This window comes from Theobroma cacao, chromosome 7 (assembly GCF_000208745.1).
Source record: "Theobroma cacao cultivar B97-61/B2 chromosome 7, Criollo_cocoa_genome_V2, whole genome shotgun sequence".
NCBI lineage: Eukaryota > Viridiplantae > Streptophyta > Magnoliopsida > Malvales > Malvaceae > Theobroma > Theobroma cacao.
The window spans coordinates 10,532,387-10,552,376 of record NC_030856.1 but is presented as its reverse complement, the minus strand read 5'-3'; the positions used below and the strand labels follow the sequence as shown (position 1 = coordinate 10,552,376).

The window sequence follows — 19,990 nt, the reverse complement described above, 5'->3', positions numbered from 1 at the left end:
TTTTCTCCTTGTTTCTGGTTGTTTACCTGTTCTAAGACTTTCTTTAAGGTATTTGGCTGACCTTTCAATGAAAAAAAAAATTGGAAGTTTGGAAGCTGTTTGTGTTTGAGATTGTTACGTTTTGCTTTAACCTGACCTGAAAGGTATGGAATCTCTGTTTTTCGCTGTTGTTGATGGGTTGAGAGTGCCTGCTTGGAGGGAGGATGGGTGAGAAGGAATTTTGGTACCGGGGCGATGAGTTTGGGCACTTCACGCGCTTGAAAAGCGCGTCTGTCAGGTTTTTTTGTCAGTCTTGGTAATAGTCATGTTGAGCTTATCTAATCTGTCTCTTTCAATAAATATTTTATTTTAAAAGCTTTTTTGAGATTTGTTGTTTAGTATGGAATTTGGGAAATGATGCCACATTTTGCTGGTGTATCAGAGTCCCCCAGCCCACCAGCTCTGCTGATTTTTTTTAAGCCTTTGTACTCTCTTTTTCTCTTCTTTCTTATATTATATTCATCTTCTGCACATTGGAGGCCTTCCCCCCCTTTGATTTGCTCATCTGTTTAAACTTTAGGGGTTGCAATAGGACCACATGCCTTCAGCATGAGCAAACATGTGGGATATCATTCAACTAATACTTAAATTATTCAGATGCTTTTTTTGTTTCCATCTTAATGTCATATTAATGTCATATTATTTGTTCCATTCTTCTACTTGTTCTTTCCTTTCTTAATTTGTCCAACAAAAAAAAACACACACACTTACTCTTATCATCTCACATTAGATTAGTTGAGCTTCCAACTTTCCTCATATAGCATGATCAGATTTTCAAAAGAACAAATTTTGTAACAAAAAAAGGTGGAGAAAAAGCAAGGATTGTGGGGTTTTCAAATTGGTAATCATCAAGCTTTAGATTGGACTTCTTAGAAAGACTTAAGCAATTGTTTCTCCTCATTTTTGATCCCCTTACACTGAAAACAAGGAAAAAAGTTATGAAAATTAGTGTACCAAATCACTTTCGATGGAGAATTTTCTGAATAAATAGTTGTGGGAAAAAGGGTTTGATTTGAAACTATGAAGTAAGAGATGGGGATTTTCCTCCAAAGGGTTTTTAAAGTAGTTGGATATGGTTCAATTGCATATTCAATTGAAGAATATTAATACCATTCTTTGATGAAATATGCAAAGGGTTGAATCGAGAACTTATTCAACAGATGCAGCCTGGTGGATTGCTGCTGCATTTCTTGCCCAAGTTTTCAGACTACCGTTGTTGTCCACAGGCCAATGCCCCCCCGGATATTAACCCATACATTGCCAAAGTTAAAAAGAAATGAAATAGTTATTGTAAAATAGTAAATGAAAAGGGTAAGAGTTGCAGCTGCTGCTTTTGATTTGACATTAGGTCGGTGATAGCCATAGCATAGAATCTTTTTTCTTGGGAGTGGTCTCGCATCTATGGCTCACCTTACTCTGTTTTTACTCCACACCTACTTGCATAGCCATTGGATCATTTCTTCTTATTATTATTTTTTTTTTGTTTTGTTTTGTTTTGTTTTTCAAAAGCCAATGATGTTTTGTTTGACCTGGTCTCCCAGCCTCCCGTGGGACCAACCTCTTTGTCCCCATTAGAGATCTGAGCTCTTGTGACAAAATCACAATATTCCCGCCCTTTCCCTTTCTTTTTAACCAATGGAAATTAAACAATCAATATGGTTTTTAATTGTACTTTCAATCGATAACTACAAAACTTAAAAGTGTTCCAGTTATTATTATTTTTGCCTTGTACTTCCCAAAGCTGAAAGTAGGAAAAGTTAGAGCTTAAATTTTCTTTGGCTTTTTAAAAACTTGCCAGAACGTAGTACAAAAAAGGAAAAGCTGGAAACAAAAAACAGAGATATGATCCTAAAGATGAAAACCATTTATGGAGTGCATTCATGGCCTTAGGTTATTGGTTAGGCACAAGTGAGAGCTCACAAAGTCACGGCAATGGCGTGTCTTGTTAAAACTTATTAAAGGTAAAGGCAGAGGCTTAAGCCAAAAAGAGATGGGAAGAGGTAGTAGAGGCGGGCAAGGCAGTGTTCTGGGTCCATTTTGGTGGGCTTGTTGAGTTAAATCAAAGCTGAAAACGAGTGGAAGCAAGCAAGAGAAGCCAACCTCAGTGCTCAATGAATGAGTAGGGTAATTAATCTGGAGCAGTGTAACGGATGTATTGTTTTGCACTCCCATTTGCTGCCAAATGAAGAAATATATGATAGTAATAAACAAATAAAATAAATAAACAGGAGCCCTCCCTGCCTGCCTGCAAAGCCTGGAATTGGGGCATCAATGAATGAAACAACGTGCTTTTCTGCATAGATTCCCAACCTTCCAATCGCTCTCTCTCTCTGCAAGATTTGTCTCTCTACTTTTTGTAATTGTACTTTTTAGCACCTTCATCTGCCTTTGCTTAAAGTTAATCAGATTTTTGCCGTTCAGCTGACTTTTGATTTTTGCTTTGTGGGTTGGTAACTAACTAGAAAAAAAAAAGGGTGAATATTTATAATCATCATTACAATTCGTTTGAAGATTATATTGAAATTAGTACATTTTTCACCTACTTTTACAATGTAAATTTTGTTCTTCTAAGTCAGCTATAAGAATACTTTCTTACTAATACACACCAAATAAATTTAGAAACTAAAACTACTTATATCTAGATGAATAGACATGTCACGATATCCCTTCTTATTTTAAGTACTCTAATTCGAACTCAATTTTTGAATAAAATATCTTGAACTTTATAAATATTCAATTAAATTTTGAATTGCTACTCGAATCTACATCCGAATGCTCTAGACACTACTGGTTAAATATCATATTAAAATAAATTTAAATAATTTAAATATATTATTATTAAAAATTAAATTAATAAATTAAAGCTAATCCATAAAAATAAATTAAAATTTAAAATCATATTCACAACAATTAATACATTTTATTAAGTATTACACTAATTATAAGAAATTTATAAATAAAAATAATATATATAAAATTTAAATTTAATATTAAAAATTATTATTTATAAGTAGATTTGAATAATGGTCACTTTTAAGATCACTACCTTAAAATCTTACCCAAACTTATGACAAGCAGTAGTTTTACCATCTAAACTCTATCCGAACCAAAATATAAGATATTTTAATTTTTTTTAATTGAGTCGGGTAATACAAGGCACTTGATTATAAAGTACCTATTGCCAGCTCTTTCAAGGACTTCATCAATAGAGTTTAAGTATCATTAAAATCCATAAACGATATTAATGATATTAAATATCACTAACCTCTTTGGCTTTGTGGGTTCATAACGAACTAGAAAGAAAAAGGGTGAATAACATTGAGGGCACAAACATTAATAAACATCATTAAAATTCTTTGAATTCAAAAGGTTTGGCCCTTTCTTATCTTTCATGCATTAACCGTTGATGAACTAGTCATTGCTTTGTATAGATCTAAATAGCTAGGCTTTTGAAGATTATTTCGAAATTCGTACATTTTCACCTTCATTTACAAAGTCAATTTTTTACATTTCTTCAAGTTAGCTATAAGGATACTTTCTTACTAATACACACCAAAAAGAAAAATTGATAACCAAAGTTACTTCTATTGAGATCAATAAAGATGTCACCGAGTAAAGGTACTTGCAATTTTTGGCATATAAGTACTTGAACCTTGTAAATACCCATTTACACCTGAGCATTTATTTTATTAGTTAGTGTATAATCTTCTTATCTAAAAAGTAAAGTTTGAATCTCTCATCTCCTAATTATAAAAAAAAACCTATAAATACTCAATTAAATTTTTAATTACTATTTGAACTTATATTCAAATATTCTAGACATTGTTTGTTAAATATTTGATTAAAATAAATTTAAAATTAATTTTTATTTTATATTATTAATAAAAATTAAATTAATAAATTAAAAATAATCCATAAAAAATATATTAAAGTTTAAAATCATATTTATAACCATTAATGAAATTAAGCAAGTGTTACACTAATTACAATAAATTTATAACCAAAAAAAAATATATATAAAACTAAAATTTAATATTAAAAATTACTATTTATAACCGATTCAAGCAATGAGTACCCTAAGATCGTCACCCAAACTTGTAATGGGTAATAATTTTACTATCTAAACCTAATTATAAATTACCGTAATCGAGTTGGGTAATTTATAGTACTCGGTTGTAAAATACCCATTAACATCCATAGAGATGAAGGACTTTATCAACAAAGTTCAATTATCATTAATATCCATGAATACAGTATATGATGAAATATATTCAAAGGTTTGAAGACAAATTACGTTTAAATTGGTGTTAGGTTAAAGTTTGGCTTTTCTTTTTTTCAAATAAAAAGGGGAAGAAGTTAGGTATGGAAATATAAATGGGGGAATTTATGGTCAGTAGAAGTAGGCTAGGAAAAGGAGGAAGTTAGGGTCGTAGAGCAGGCTGGCGGGACATGGGGAAATATTCATGTCCCTTTCTAAGAATCACATTTGCAAATAGTCATAGATAAATTTGATAGAGAAAGAATGGGGACGCATGTGAATTATTTGGGTCACATCATCGAATCTCCTGAGTCCACATGAGCTGGATCGTTGTGTTTTCCTTTTATCTCAAAATATCTATTCCTCACTCTTCCTACCATACTTTTTATATATTTATATCTATAGTTAATAAAATTTATTTAATTTGTGAATATATAACATTTAATTACATTGAATAACTTTCATTAAAAATATTTTCCTAATTTTAATAATTTCGATTATATATAATTGACATGTTACTTATCTTTTATATATATATATATATATATATAATTGTCTTTCAATTATACTTATCTTTCATTTGTAATTTTTTTATTTTATATATAATTTATATTATTTATAAATACATAAAAAACTAAACATGAGACAATAAGTATTAGTCATTCACAAATTTTTAGTTACTAGTATCTATTTCTTTAAAAAAGATTATCCAACTCCATAACTATATTAAATCTTAAATGTTACACTCTTTATTTAATTTTATTTTTGATTTTACATGAAACATTGATTAATCTCTATTCTTTCCGTCTTATTTTTTTCTTTGAATTTTTCAAAACTTAAAAAAGAATTATTAATTTAGTGTATTGTATAGTAAATTTTAAGATGTTTTTATAAAATATAAGTTTTATGATTTTTTTCAACATAAATAAATTTAAAATTGATAAAAATAAATTTAAAATATAGAAAAAAAATAAATGTATTAGGTGAGTAGATGTGATTTTAATATATTTCATAAAAGAAAGATTGATAAAAAAATGAGATGAAAAAAGTAATTATTTTTTACATTATATAATAAAAAGACACTATTTTTTCCCACATGGAAATTGTGACGAATAAGATATTTAGATATCCCAACAACTTATGGATCATATATATAAATATATGTACGAATGAAAAACAACTTAGAGACATATTATTTTGATATTTTCTTTACACGCACTAAAAGCCAAAAGGAAATAAAATGAAGACTATACGATACAATTTGACAATTATTTCTCTTACCTAAATATCGTACTTTTGAACTTTTGGTCAAGAGGGATTTTTTCTTTCTTTCATTATTATTTCTCTATTGAATTCTCACTCCATTAACCCGCTTGTGCAAAGTTCATTGGCTTCATTCGTTCTAGTTCTTGATTTAAATTACATAACATCCCCTCTCACGAAATTATATTTAAGATAAATTTCTATTCCTATCCATTGACATTTGAATTTTTGAACTCTACCAATGAATTTCAATACATGTAATGTGTTTATTCAATTATAAATAAGGAATTATTAAATTTATGTTGGAAATTTTCAATAATACTAATAAGTGTGGGATACCATCTTGCAATGGAAGAGAAAGAGAAGAAAAAGAAAGAGTTTTTAAAATGAAGAGAAGAAGAAGTTCTTTATAGTTGGATTAATGTGGGTTAAAGTGTAAATTCGATCGAAGTTAGGGTTTCCTAACTTTGATTGGTCTTAAAAGGTAATTAAATTAATAATGTATAATTAATATATTATAAAGATACTTGGCACTTGGACACATAGTTAAATAATAAATTATATTTATTTTTAATTAGCAACAGATATGTTTGTATGCTGGAAATAAACAATTATGTTTGTTGAAAATAAAGAGTTGTGCCAGTTAGAAATAGACATCTATGACTCTCCGTGGTTCCAAAGAGATACAAAACCAATAAATAACAATCTTTCATTTTTTTTCTCAATATTCCCTTGCTTTTTTATAAACCATTTTATTGTGGAAAAATTCTATAGAAATTGGAATCTTGGGATATACTGGTGGATGCTCAATGAACTAGTTTTGTTAACGCAAATTGCAATCAATCACTCAGTTTTATTATATTTTTGAAGTTTTCACCTAAAACTTGAAGGATAACAACATGTCGATATTGATACACATGTTGCAATCATTTTATTGTTTTTCTAATTCTATGTTTTAACACTTTACATATTTAATTATATGGATATTGTGATTAACATTTAAATTTTTATAGAGTTTTAAAATTCGTTACCCATCTGGGTATGTATAAGATAATATTTATGTAGTTTACTGTCTTAACCAAAACTAGAATTTGAAATTCAAACTCTTCAAAAAAATCAATGAAATATACGAAGTAGATAAAAGGACCAAAGATGCTTTGGTCCTTTATCTACGTAGGCAATGGAATTACAAAATAATAATCAAGGTTGAGAAAAAATGGGATGGAAAAAAACCTATATCCTCTCATAAAATTCAAGCCTAATAGGTATTGAGGTATACTAAGAAAAAGTCAGAGGTAATGAAGAAGGGTAGAGTATTTACTACTTACTATTTAGGCATGCCAAACACTAGTTGCCTATAAGTCAAATGATAATTAGATTAGGTAATTTAGAGGAATAGCATCATTATTAATCTATAAACAGAACAATCCACCAAAAATGAAACTATGGGGTAGGCTTTAGACTTGAAAGCATGACTAAAATGTGAATCGAAAGAGCTTGAAGCTAGCAGCAGAGGACGGTGGCTGTGAGCCTGTGACTTCAGTTCCTGCAGCAAGGGCGCGTGCTAGCTCTGGAGTTTTGAGTTCTACCCTTTTCTATATTGAGAGAATAGATGTAAAATCTCCGTGAATGTGTTTGATCGTGTTGGGCCAGGCTATATTTCGGCCCAACCCGTGGACATTGGAGCATTCACATAGGCCGACAGGGACGCCCTTAGGACTATTAGTTTATTATTAAAATAAATAAAAATTATATTTATGTTAACAATAATGATTATTTACTCAAGGCATAATGTTTAAAAAAACTCTTAAACTATATAAAAAAAATTTAATTAAGTTTTTTATTTTTTTATTACGTTCAATCAAATTCTGTAATTTTGTTTTGAATAAACTAAGTTTTTATTACTAACAGTTTATTAATTGTTATTAATTAAAATATCTCTTGCTATTTTATATCCATATAGTGTTTATGTAAAGGGTGAAAAATGCGATATAACTATGTCATCATGCCACATTAACATACCATATCATCGTTCATTATGACATGTTAACATGTCATGATAATATCATGTTAGTATCACGTTGTATAAAACGACAAGTGACATTTTAATTAAGTTAACTATTAGTTATATAGTTTATTTGATTCAAAATAAAAATATAATGATTTATTTAACTCAAAATAAAAATATAAGAACTTAATTGAATATAATAAAAATATAAATATTTATTTGAGTTTTTTTGACTAGTTTAGAGTTTTTTTTGAATATTAAGTCCTTACTCGATAAATAAATAAATAAATAACAGAATGACTTCAAGTTGAGTTGCAAGCCTAGGAGGACATCTTTGCCCATAAGCTTGTTTAAATGGGGAGAAACATACACCAAGTTATAGCAAATAACTAGTACATAGTGCACATCATTAAGTTGAAGGATTTTCCCCCAAGCCAACTTCAGAAGGACCTAGCTTTTTCCTAATTAGAGGTGAAGACCTAGAATCACTTAAGAACATTTGTTTTTTGCCTTCTTTCATCAAACTATAGGATACAAAAGCATTCTTATTTGCATAGCTGTGCTTGGTACACCCAAAGTCTATCACCCATTCTTTCACACTCATCATTAGACCTGGCAATTCGTGTTTTTGTGTCTCAAACGTGTCAGACACGTTTAGACACGAAACACGTTAAGACTAAACACGAACACAACACGTTTAATATTCGTGTCTTAAATTTAAAACATGTACACGTATACGTTTAATACACGTGTAACACGACACGATTAACACGTTTTGCACGTTTATTAAATGTGTCAATATATGACACGACACGATTAATAACACGTTTAACACTATTAACACGTTTAACACGATTAAATAAAAATATTTACAATTAAATATAATTTTATTATTTAAATTTAAAATCTATTATTATAAAAATACTTATAACAAAAAAATAATAATAACATCAAATATAATAAAATTTAGTATAAATAACATACAAAAAATTTATTATCATATATAAGGTTAAAATACACATCAAATAATTATTTAAAATTATTTATATAAAGTTAAAATAGTCTTTAACTATTAATGTTTAATAGGTTAATAAACGTGTCAAGTATACACGTTGAAACACGATAACACGATTAAGTAAACGTGTTTAAACGTATTTGTCGTGTCTGTCGTGTCTGTCGTGTCTGACACGTTAAGACATGAAAATTTTTGTGTTTTAACGTGTTAGACACGATTAAACATGAAACACGTTAAGGGTAAACCCAAAACCTGTTTAACTCGTATTTTCTCATGTCGTATTAACGTGTCGTGTCCAAAATTGACAGGTCTACTCATCATCATGTTTGCCTTATAAACCAGCAAAACAATAATTTTTGCCTCAACTTGATTGGCTTTAGCAACAGTGTCATTTCTTTTTTTTGTTTTTGCATTGAGCAACATGGTGCCCCGGTTTTCCACAGACACAGCAATTTCCTTTTTTTAGTGAAGGTGGTGTTGTTGGCCTTTTGATTCTTACGATTGGCTCGAGTTCCTTGAAGTTTGCCTTGGTTTTCATCTCATTCGCCTTCTCCTTTTAGTTTCTGATATGATTTTGCTCCTTAATTCTAATATGCACGAGCACATCTTCAAGTGACATGTGCTTCAAGTTATTCTTATAGTCTTTCCACAATTCTAGAAGTACTTTTTCAATCAAGCAACCTGCAACAAAGAGTCTTGCACCACAATATCCTCATTTTTCGATTGAATAATAAGCTTTTGAAAGTCATCACCATGAGCTGTAACATCCTTATCATCTTCCATCTTAAATTGCAGAAAATTACCAATAGCATATCTTTGAATTCTGACATCTTATATTTCTTATTCAGAGCATCCCAAATTTCATAAGCTGTCTTCTAAGAGCAGTAAATGTCAAATAGTTCATTGGACAGTATACTAAACAATGCATCCCATTAAGGATCATCAAGATCAATAGGCTAAATGTTCTAAATAAAAAACATAGTTAAGTTATCCACATCTAAAGTAGAATAACTCCTTTTCTGTGGACACCTAAAGCGCATGTTGGAGAATAAATCAATCTTTGATAATATCAGGGATTGAATTTGTGGTAACCAATGCAACAATATCTACTCTTAAGTTTGTGGAAAATAAAATACAAAAATGCGAGAAGGTAAACTTATTAGATTTTGACAGTGCTGAAAATATCAACCTTGATAAATCGATTGGGTGGTTGAACTGATTGGAAGTGTTTAACCTTTGGAACATTGATATTGTCACAGCCTACAGCAACCTACGAGGTATTGTTCGTTTTGACTCACTGGAGTTGAAGATGGTGTGAACCTTTAAATGTCCAATCTCACTTTCTAGTACCAACACCAATGTGAGATTCATGGCTCCTCTCTAAGACCATAACATCTGTTGTTCAATTTTCTACTCACGTAAGTGTACATATCGTAAAGATAATATAGAAATGAGTAGAGTGTCGATTCCATAGAAAATTAAATTAATCCTTATTATTAACTACAAAAATTAACACACCTTAATTTTATCTAAACAATTAAAATTAAAAAAGAAAAATTTAAATTAATAAACTAATAACGAAAACTAATCTATGCAAATTTACTTTATTAAATGTGAATGACAACTAGACCTAAGATTATGATATCTCTCAATACTTTATCTAATTATTGTCTCTCTCTCTTAACTTAGTTTAATGGATTAAGTTGCTAACCTAGAGTCCTAAATTATTCATAAGTCTCTGTCGAGTTTTTCATAAAAATACTTTTCCCAATTAATTTACTCTATGTCTATGCAAATTATATTAAAAAAAGATTCATTAAGTTTGTCCTCTAATTTTGGCTATGTATGGCTTATTAGTATATGTCTACTCTATGTGCAAATCAAATCACCTAATCAATTAAGTGTATTCAATCATACACTATTCTATTCAATGTCTATTTAAATCTTCTTTGTTAAGGTTTAACTTAGGTTTCCAAATCAATTTAATTGGTGGCCAGTCAACTAGAAGCATTAAGAACAGAATAAAATAAACAACTTAAATCTATCAAATATAACTAAAAGAGAGATAAATAATTTAGATTGCATATTGAGTTCAATCATAATCTTAGATTAAAAATTTAGTTCCCCATTAAATCATACATTATCATCGAATAAAATCTAAACATTACAATAAAAACCAAGAAAATAAGAGAATAAAAGAAAATATAGAAAAACTCAAGAATTGGGTTCTTGATCTCCAAATCTCCTTGAATCCTATAAATTCTTCTTAGCTTCAATGACTCTGTAGTTTGACTCTTAGCTGTTAATCTAGTGTTTCTTCATTTTTCTTAAGTCCTCCGAAAGGTTGTTTTTATAGGCTTTGAAGTGAGGCCAAGTTAGGTGAAAAAAGAAGTCAATTTCAACTGAGATTTCCTCATCAGATTACGTACGTCATAGCCTTATCCAATTAATTAATAGAAATCATAATTGCTCTAAGACTACTACAGCATGTCAACTTTGATAACATTTTTGACCATCCTACAAGTGGAACTGGGTAAAGTGGTTAACACAAAAGTTGTAGATTTTTCTCTTATCTTTCTAATGGTCAAAGAATTGCTTCATTTAAAGCTTTGTAGAGAAAGTTATGGCCAAAATACTAAAATATATGTAGTGAAAGTCTGCACCTCAAAATTGCTCTCCTTCTTTTGCTAAAATTTTTCTTTCAAACACCTACAAAAGCACAAAGAAATCAACAACAATCTATCTTAACCATATTAACACCAAATTAAGTATAAAATTAACCATGATTAGATTGACTCACCTAAAATAACTAATTTAAAATAATTAAATAAAACCTACTAATTTTTATACATTACTACAATAACTAAGCTAAATTATTATCAAAATTAAGCTCAAATAACTCTATATTAAAGAGTTATCAACATCTTTTCTTGATCTGGGATTTATGGCTCTACTCGCTAGGAGCATATAACATCTTCCCCCTACTCCAACAAAGGCTTATTGTCGTTGGGAGCATATAACATCCTCTCTTACTCCAACAAGGGCTCATTGTTGTCAGTGACACATGGGCTTATTGTCCTCAATGACACATTGCAAATATTTTAGAGTCCGTTTTGATACCAACTCTCGAAACACAAAAGAAAACTTAACTAAAGTAGGCAAAAAGATTTTGTATTGAATTAAAAAATGAACTACACACATTGATGTGAGTTGTACAAGTATTTATAGCATGCTAATGATAAGATGATAAAACTTATTGATAGATGATAAATTTTTTCAACATTTGAATTTGATGTGATAAGAGAAGAAATCTTCTTTACACGTTAACTTAATCTTGATAACATTTTAGGTAGATAGCTACTGTCAAGATAAATGAAGTCTTTAAGTTGCATTTATCTATCGATGGTGTTTATCTTTAATATGCCTTACAAGATGGTGGAGTCATAAGTTATAGCTGTTTTGGTTATTAGCAGAAGAAATCTTTGCTTTGGAAGTGGCTTTGTTAAAGTATCTGCCAATTGATCATGTGTTGGAATGTAAGACACCTAGCATAACAGATTGGGACATCCCTCTTCTAGGATATTAAATTACATGTTAAAGTCATTTGGACTATCTTTTAATTCCTCCAACAATTGTCAATTTGTAATTCTTGTCATTGCAATAAAAGTCAGAAACTCCCTTTTGATATCTCTAGCCTCAAAAGCTTAAAACCCTCAAATGCATGTACACCAATGTTTGGGGTTTTGCACCTATAAAATCTGTTGAAGGATTTTCTTATTATATATTGTTCGTTGATCACTTCACTAAATTCATATGGTTATTTCAAATGAAACTTAAACTTGATATTTACATTCTTTTTTTCTCCATTTAAATAACTCATCGAAAAGCAATTTGAAACTGAAATCAAGACTATATATTTTGATGACGGAGGTGAATAACAGAAAATGTCACAACTGTTAAAACAAAATGGAATCCTATACTTAACCACCTCACCACGTACACCTCAACATAATGGAATGGTTGAAAGAAGGCATCGACATATTGTAGAGACAGGATTAACCTTGTTACATTTTACCTCAATGCTTTTAAAATTTTGATCACATGCATTTCAAACAACACCTTATTTGATTAATAGGCTTCCCACTCCTATTTCATCTCAAATCTCCCTTTGAAGCTTTTTTAGCTCCTCTCTTAATTATCACATGTTAAAAGTGTTTGGATGCTTATGTTGCCCTTGGTTGAAGCTTTATAATCAGATTAAACTCTAATTGAAATCTAAACCATGTGTCTTCTTAGGCTACTCACCAACCTAGAGTGCATTCAAGTGTTATGATTTAAAGACTCATAAAACTTATATTTCTCGACATTTTGTTTTCCATGGGTCTTCATTTCCATTTGTTTCCATCAGCAAACTAGCTTCCAAGATTGAAGAACATAGAACCAAACCAACACTTGCAGAATTACAACCAACATTCTTCTCAATTATGGCACCTTCCACATTGCCTAGCAGCACGAAGAATCTAGTATGGTCAGAATCCATTCAGCAAAACAACTCCCTTAATAACTACTCATATCCTTTAATCTGAAAGTTGTGGAATACAGAGTGACTGAGAGATTGGAAGAGAGAGAGATGGATCCAGAGCAAACTTTTATCAGGGTGCAAGAGAGATTTTCTCAGATATTAACGCTGAGTGTGAGAGGGGGGAGGGAGACCACTGGTGATTGTTAGAACAAAGGTTAGAATAACTAAAAACTCAAAAAGCCCTTGCTTGACATCTAGAAACCCTAAAATAACCCCAATATCTAAATTAAATACCGAATCAAACATCTTTTACTTGCAAAGTCCAAAATATCCCTTTGAAAAGTCCAAAAGACTAACAAAGGTGTTAGTCTCTAAACCCCTTACGTACAGGAGGTTTACTATATATATATATTAGACTACGACCCGTGCGTTGTCTCTTTTTATTTATTTATTTTTCTTTTTTTTACTTTTTTTTTTCTTCTTTTTTCTATGCCCTTCACGCGAGTAAAATAGGAAGCCCTTTGGACTTCCTTTTAAGTATGTTATATATATATATATATATATAGTAGATACATAAATAACAATATATATTAGACTATATATATATATATTATATTAGACTATATATTAGGTTTACTATATATATATATATATATTAGATTACGGCCCGTGCGTTGCACACGGGTCTCTTTTTATCTGTTTTTTTTTTCTCTTTTTCCTATGCCCTCTACGTGGGTAAAAGAGGAAGCCCCTTTGGGGCTTTCCTTTAAGTATGTTATAGATATATATATATAGTAGATACATAAATAACAACATATTTTAATCCCAATGCTTGCATAACGTCTTTTTTTTTTAAAAAAAAATTAAACGTGTTATGAAAGTTATTCACTAAAAAATAAATGTGAAAAATGTTTTATTGATTTTAGATCCAACTTGTAGCATGGGAAGTTTGGTAATTAATGAAAAAGATATATAACTCATCCCGAGTTCAGACATACCCAGACTCATCCAATCCTAAAGTCAACAAGCATGCTGCTTATTAACTCTAGAATTATTCCCCTCCCTTCCCCACCGCCCACTCTCCTTCATCTCCACAAAACTACTCCCTGCTCAACAAAGCTCCTTGCCAATAAATTTATTCCCTGCATAAGAAGGAAAAGAAAATGGATGCCCCACACCTTGATGATCAAGGTCTCTTCATCTTCCTCGGCGGTGGAAAATCATCCGCCAGCTACCGTTTCGCCGGGATCGCAGGGTGCAGTGGAAGTTATTAGGAGTTTCTACGCAGGAATTAATAGCCATGATCTCGCGTCCGTAGAGCTCTTCATTGCCGAGAAATGTGTGTATGAGGATCTTATGTTTCCTCGTCCCTTCGTCGGTCGCAAGGTACGTAGTAAAAGAATTATTTGCTTTTGTTGTTTTTTTTGCTTTGTAAATATTGAACAAATAGAACATTAATCCTCCCTTTTCTGTCAAAATTAACAGCAATATTATTTATTCTGTATTTAAATGTATTTTTTATCTGTAAAAAGAAAAAAAATATACTATGTATCAAAAATAAAGAAATAAAAATTAAATACTACTAAAGGCTGGTCGGGTTATATATAAATTTCCTCTGGTTTCATTTCTTTCTTTAGTTTAATTTTTTTTTTCAATTGCCTGATACGAAAATTACAATTATATATAAATGGATTAGGCATTCCTAGAAGCCTACAAAAGTTTCGTTGATTCCATGAGCATGGACCTCCAACTTGTTATTGATGATATCGCGTCTAATGAGGAGTCATCTACTGTTGGAGTTGCATGGCATTTTGGTATGTTAGCACTGGACCATTTTTGAATTTCCATTTAAGACTTTTATTTTTTTTTGTTTTTGGTATATTAATTGAATTAACATAATTTATTAGAATGGAAGGGAAAGGTTTTTCCTTACAGCAAAGGTTGCAGTTTTTATCGACTACAAATGGTAGATGGCATAAGACAAATAATGTAAGTGATTTCTTCTTCTTTTTCTATTTTATTTTATAATTTTTTTATTTTGAATGATTGGAATATTTGAATACAGCTAGTTGCGTAAGGGAAACATATATGGATTGCTGACTTAAATGGGTTGAGTGCTTGTATGATCAGTGATTGGTCATTAACCAATTACCAAATTATAATACAAAGATTTTATGGTGGTAATACACAACAATATCTATATATATATATATATATATAATAAAAAAAAGATCAAAAAGAGTTTTCTCATTTAACCACATGAAAGGTATAAGAAAAAAAAAAAGTAAGAGAGGAAAAAAAAAACAAATAGAAAGAAACCACGTGCAACGCACGGAACATAATCTAGTATATATAAAGAGGAACTCAAAGGCCTTCTTTGCTTGACACTTGGCAAAGATATAGAGAAAGCCCCAGCCACAAGCCACATTGCTTTGAGCCACCAACTCCGTTCCCACCTCACTTGGAAAACCAAATGCCTGGTCGATAACTCATATTTCATACACTTATGGTACGTTTGGTTGGCGAAATAGATAGAAATGAAATAGAATAGTTATTATGTGAAAATAAAATGAGGTGAGAATAGAATAGAATAGTTATTACTTAGTTTGGTATGACAAAGGGAATAGGACAGAAATAATTATTATGACTTATTGTAGTGTTTGGTTGGTAACAATAATTTTGGAATAAGAAAGGAATAAAAAATAAAAAGACAAAAACACCCTTTATTATTTATGTGACATTTTATTTTTATTAGATTTTTTAAATATTAATAATCTAGAATTTAATTAAAATATTAATAATTAATCATTTAAATATTAANAGTCAGTTCTCTTTCTCCGTTTATTGTTAAATCATTTGTTTAGAATATTTTTACATGTATTAGGATTTCGATTGTAGCTTGTATAACACAAATCTTCATGTTCATGCCTGATGCTGAGTTTTATTACTTATTAATTACTTTAATTTTTTTGTGTGTATTTTGCTCAGAGGATTTTTCTGTTTCTTAAATCTTTTGCGGGCAATGGCAAGATTTTGATGAAACTGGCAAGTATCTAATTAGTCGTTTGAGATTAGTCATATGTCAAAAGATTAGAAGCAGGAGTTATATTTTGACCAGGGCACTAGATGCCAAAAGTCATGTCAACCACAAATTTTATAAAGGTTGAGAAAATGTTGGTAACCAATAATTTATGCAGGGATTGGTCAAATATCCTTGTCAAATAAGTTCATCCGTTCCAAAATTCTGACCGTGACTCTACAAATTGGGTTTTGGCTGTTGAATATCATCAGGTGTTTGTTTCGCTATGCCATGAAAATAGTTTTATTTCATTTTCAAAACAATTTTCCAAAATACAGGCATCATGGTGTAATTGAATATATGGAAGAGTGAGCTCAAATTTTCCCGGAGTTTCTAGAACTCTAATGAAATTTTCTACGTCGCAATGGAGATTTTTTCCTTTTTGTCAAATGCTCAATTTCAAAAGTTGAATTTCAGGCTTTGAAGGTCTGGTCCTCATTATGTTTTATTTCTTTTGTTGAGTTTGGATTACCTAAAATTCAATATCTTATTTAATTATGAATCTAATCTGTGAATAACATTGAGTACATAGTTTTACAATTTTTAAACTTCTTATTTCTCATTGAGTCTTAATTATCTTATTCTACTTTGATCTTTTATATTATAGAAGTATGAATCTTTAGGCTTTAGAAATTGAGTAGAACACCTTGGAACTATATGCCTTTTGCTTGAGGTGGAGTTAGATAAGGTGAGAGGGAGTGTCTTATGAAACTAATGAGAGAGTACAAGAAGTTAGGTTGGTTTATTTGAAAAACCATTGAAAGAGGTTGTTATTGTATTTTTATTTTTCAATAACATTACGTAAATTTTTATATTTATTTGATTTTTTAAAATTTATCTTTATTATTTTTTGAGTAATTTTCTTAACATCTTTAACAAGTTGACTTTTGCCCACGTGAAATTCCTCCTTCAATAGTTGCAGAATTATGTGGTTCAAGGATTACCCTATAACATGATTAGGAGCAATTCAAATCTTTATGCATCAAATATACTATAAGGTAGCGTTTGGTATGAGAAAAGTAGGAGCACATTCCCTGTAATGTATGCAATTAAATTACATTGTAGTGTTTATTTTGTAATAGACTACTGCAATGTAAGATTGTAATGAATTACATTACAGTCAATGAATGTAATATGATTGAAGTCTAAAACCAATGCAATTAAATTGTATTACACTCTGCAATATTGTTAACAACAATTTTACCGTTCAACTTTGTTACTTTGTTAAAAACATTTTATAATACTATAATTTATTTTTTCATATGTATTTCAATGAGTCTTTTTATTATTCTCAGTAGTCATGATAATTGTTAATAAAATTTATATTATCTTTTAAACGAAAAAAAATTAAAATAAAATATATAATATAAAAAAATTATATTAAGAAATGAAAATAAAATATATAAGTTTTATAATGAAAAATAAAAAAAAAATAAAATATATAACATTAAAAATATATTTAAGACATGATATTATATAAAAATTGATAAAAAAAATACAAGTAATGGGTGACTAGAATAACAGTAGTTCATAATTTTGTAAAATAATATTTGTACATGTCAATGTGCATCAACAATTAGATATGATAATATAATTATATTTCATATCTATTTCACAAACTATTCTCAACTCAATTTAAAAAAAAAAAAATTTACCGTTTCGAGAGCATTACACGGGCAACAAACTAGTATATTATAATTTCTCTCCTGCTCTTACATATAGTACTACTAATTTCTTGACTTTGGCATTGCTTCAATTGTGGTTACATCTACCCACAAGTAAAATAGAAGTCGAATTTTGAATTTTTCGTTTCTAGTCTAATTACGAAAAGTGCTAGATGGGCTGAAAAATATACATTTGTCCCATTACTGCCTCATGTCTAAGGTGACCGTTATTATTTCATTTGGTTTATATTTGCAATATGAAATAGTCATTCCTCAAAATAGTTATTTCATAGAAACATAAAATAATTAACACTAACCCTTTAGGTATTAGTTATTTCGAGTGTTATGGATCGGAATTTAAACCTAACTTTATATAGTCTTAAATTTGAAAATAGAGTTTAAATAAGTCTATAAATCATAAGCCCACGTTTTTAGTCCAAAAAACATACTTGATAGGTGATGGAAGATCTACGTTTAGACTCCCAAGATCCACCCCATCTCTTATTGATGTGGAATCCATGACATTCTACCCCATCAAATTGTGCAATACTCTCGTTGCACTAGCTCTTTACCCGTAGAGGGAAGAGACTCTTACATTAGTCTGAGTTTACATCGACCCTTATATCTCTCATGAGAGCCCTACATCAGTAAAGATTTAGGTTTGCTGGGTTTACTCTCATACCAAATATCACGAACTGGAACTTATTAAATCCAACCTCATGCAGTCTTAAGCTCTGAAAATAGCTTATAATTTATTAATATTTTAAATAAACTTTAAATTATTAATATTTTTAAAATAAAAGAAAGTAAAAATAAATAATCATATTAAAGCTGTGAAAAAAAAATATTAATATTATTAATAAATTATAAAAAATAAATATTTTAAATTAAAAATTAATATTATAATAAAAGATATTTTTGTTTTTTTATCACATATTCTTTTGCCATTCTAACGTTATTTTTTCTAACTAAATATCAAAATGAGTCATATATAATAATTCTTATCTTATTCTATTTTATGAACCAAATTACATAATAATTATGTGTATCATATTTTATAGTTATAGAATAATCATTTTATTCTACGAGCTCAACTATGGCATCATTAGTCATGTCATCGTGTTTGAGGACCTATTTTATCAGCCATCAAATTTCAGTCCATCTTGTATTTAATTTTTATGTAATAAATATTATATATATAATTTCTTATTCTTCTTTTTAGGTGAGATTGTAACGATGTTAGTAATAGTCCAAGAGATTAAATTATTTCCCTGTTGAACAGTTATGGACGAGATGTTGCTGAACCTTCAATCAAGCTTGGGGAGGCAGGTTTGGTATGTAAATTACCCTACGTCCCTACCCATTACATGCATAACCTTTTAAACAACAAGATAAGTAGAAACGCCAAATATCAGTCAGGCTGTAACAAAGTAGAGTCTTGATAAAATTATGAATCAAATTAATAAGAACAAATAACAAGGAAATAAAACTATGAGCTTGTTTGGTTTTATTTTTTTAATTTAAAAGCTATTATAAAGTTTTTATGAAAAGTAATAGCTTATGAAAAGTAATAGTTTTTAAATTAAGTTAAATTTGTTTGGTAAATTTACTTTTATAAGCTTTTTTTTTTATAGATAAACTGTTTGATAAAATAATTTATATAAGTTTTAATTTTGATCAAAATTACTATAAAAGGTATTTCATAAATAAATTTCTATTAATCACAAACTCCTTTGTTCACAATGGAAAAAAAGTTAACTTTATTTTTTTATTTATTTAAAACAAATTTTTAGAAATATAAAAAATATTTTTATATAACATAAAATTTATAATTAATAATAAATCATATAAAAATAGAAATGGATAATGTTGGGTTTATTTTTAATGAATGAGGACATTTTTGAAACAAAAACAAAAAATTCTCTTGAAAAGGAGCCATGTTTTTAAAAAAAGAGAAGAGAAACTTTTTTTTTAAATTTTATTCTTTAAAAAAAGCTTTTTTTTTTTCAAGAGCTTCCCAAAATCTTTATTTAGCTTGATTTCTACTTTTAAGAGATAGACAAGGTGAAAAAAAATTAGGCCAAATGGGCACTATATATATATATATATATAATAAAGACTTAAAATACTTAAAATTGCATC

The 19,990-nt window shown here is 29.3% G+C and overlaps 1 protein-coding gene across 1 annotated transcript in view; it reads left to right on the top strand.

Moving 5' to 3' along the window:
• The window catches only part of LOC18594614, a 6,678-nt gene continuing 784 nt past the window's right edge, over positions 14,097–19,990 (top strand). Inside the window, exons 1-4 of the mRNA XM_007022229.2 lie at positions 14,097–14,491; positions 14,802–14,919; positions 15,013–15,094; positions 19,131–19,182. Of these exons, the coding sequence (XP_007022291.2) occupies positions 14,135–14,491; positions 14,802–14,919; positions 15,013–15,094; positions 19,131–19,182 (609 nt within the window). The 5' untranslated portion in view covers positions 14,097–14,134. The remainder of the gene's footprint in view (positions 14,492–14,801; positions 14,920–15,012; positions 15,095–19,130; positions 19,183–19,990) is intronic.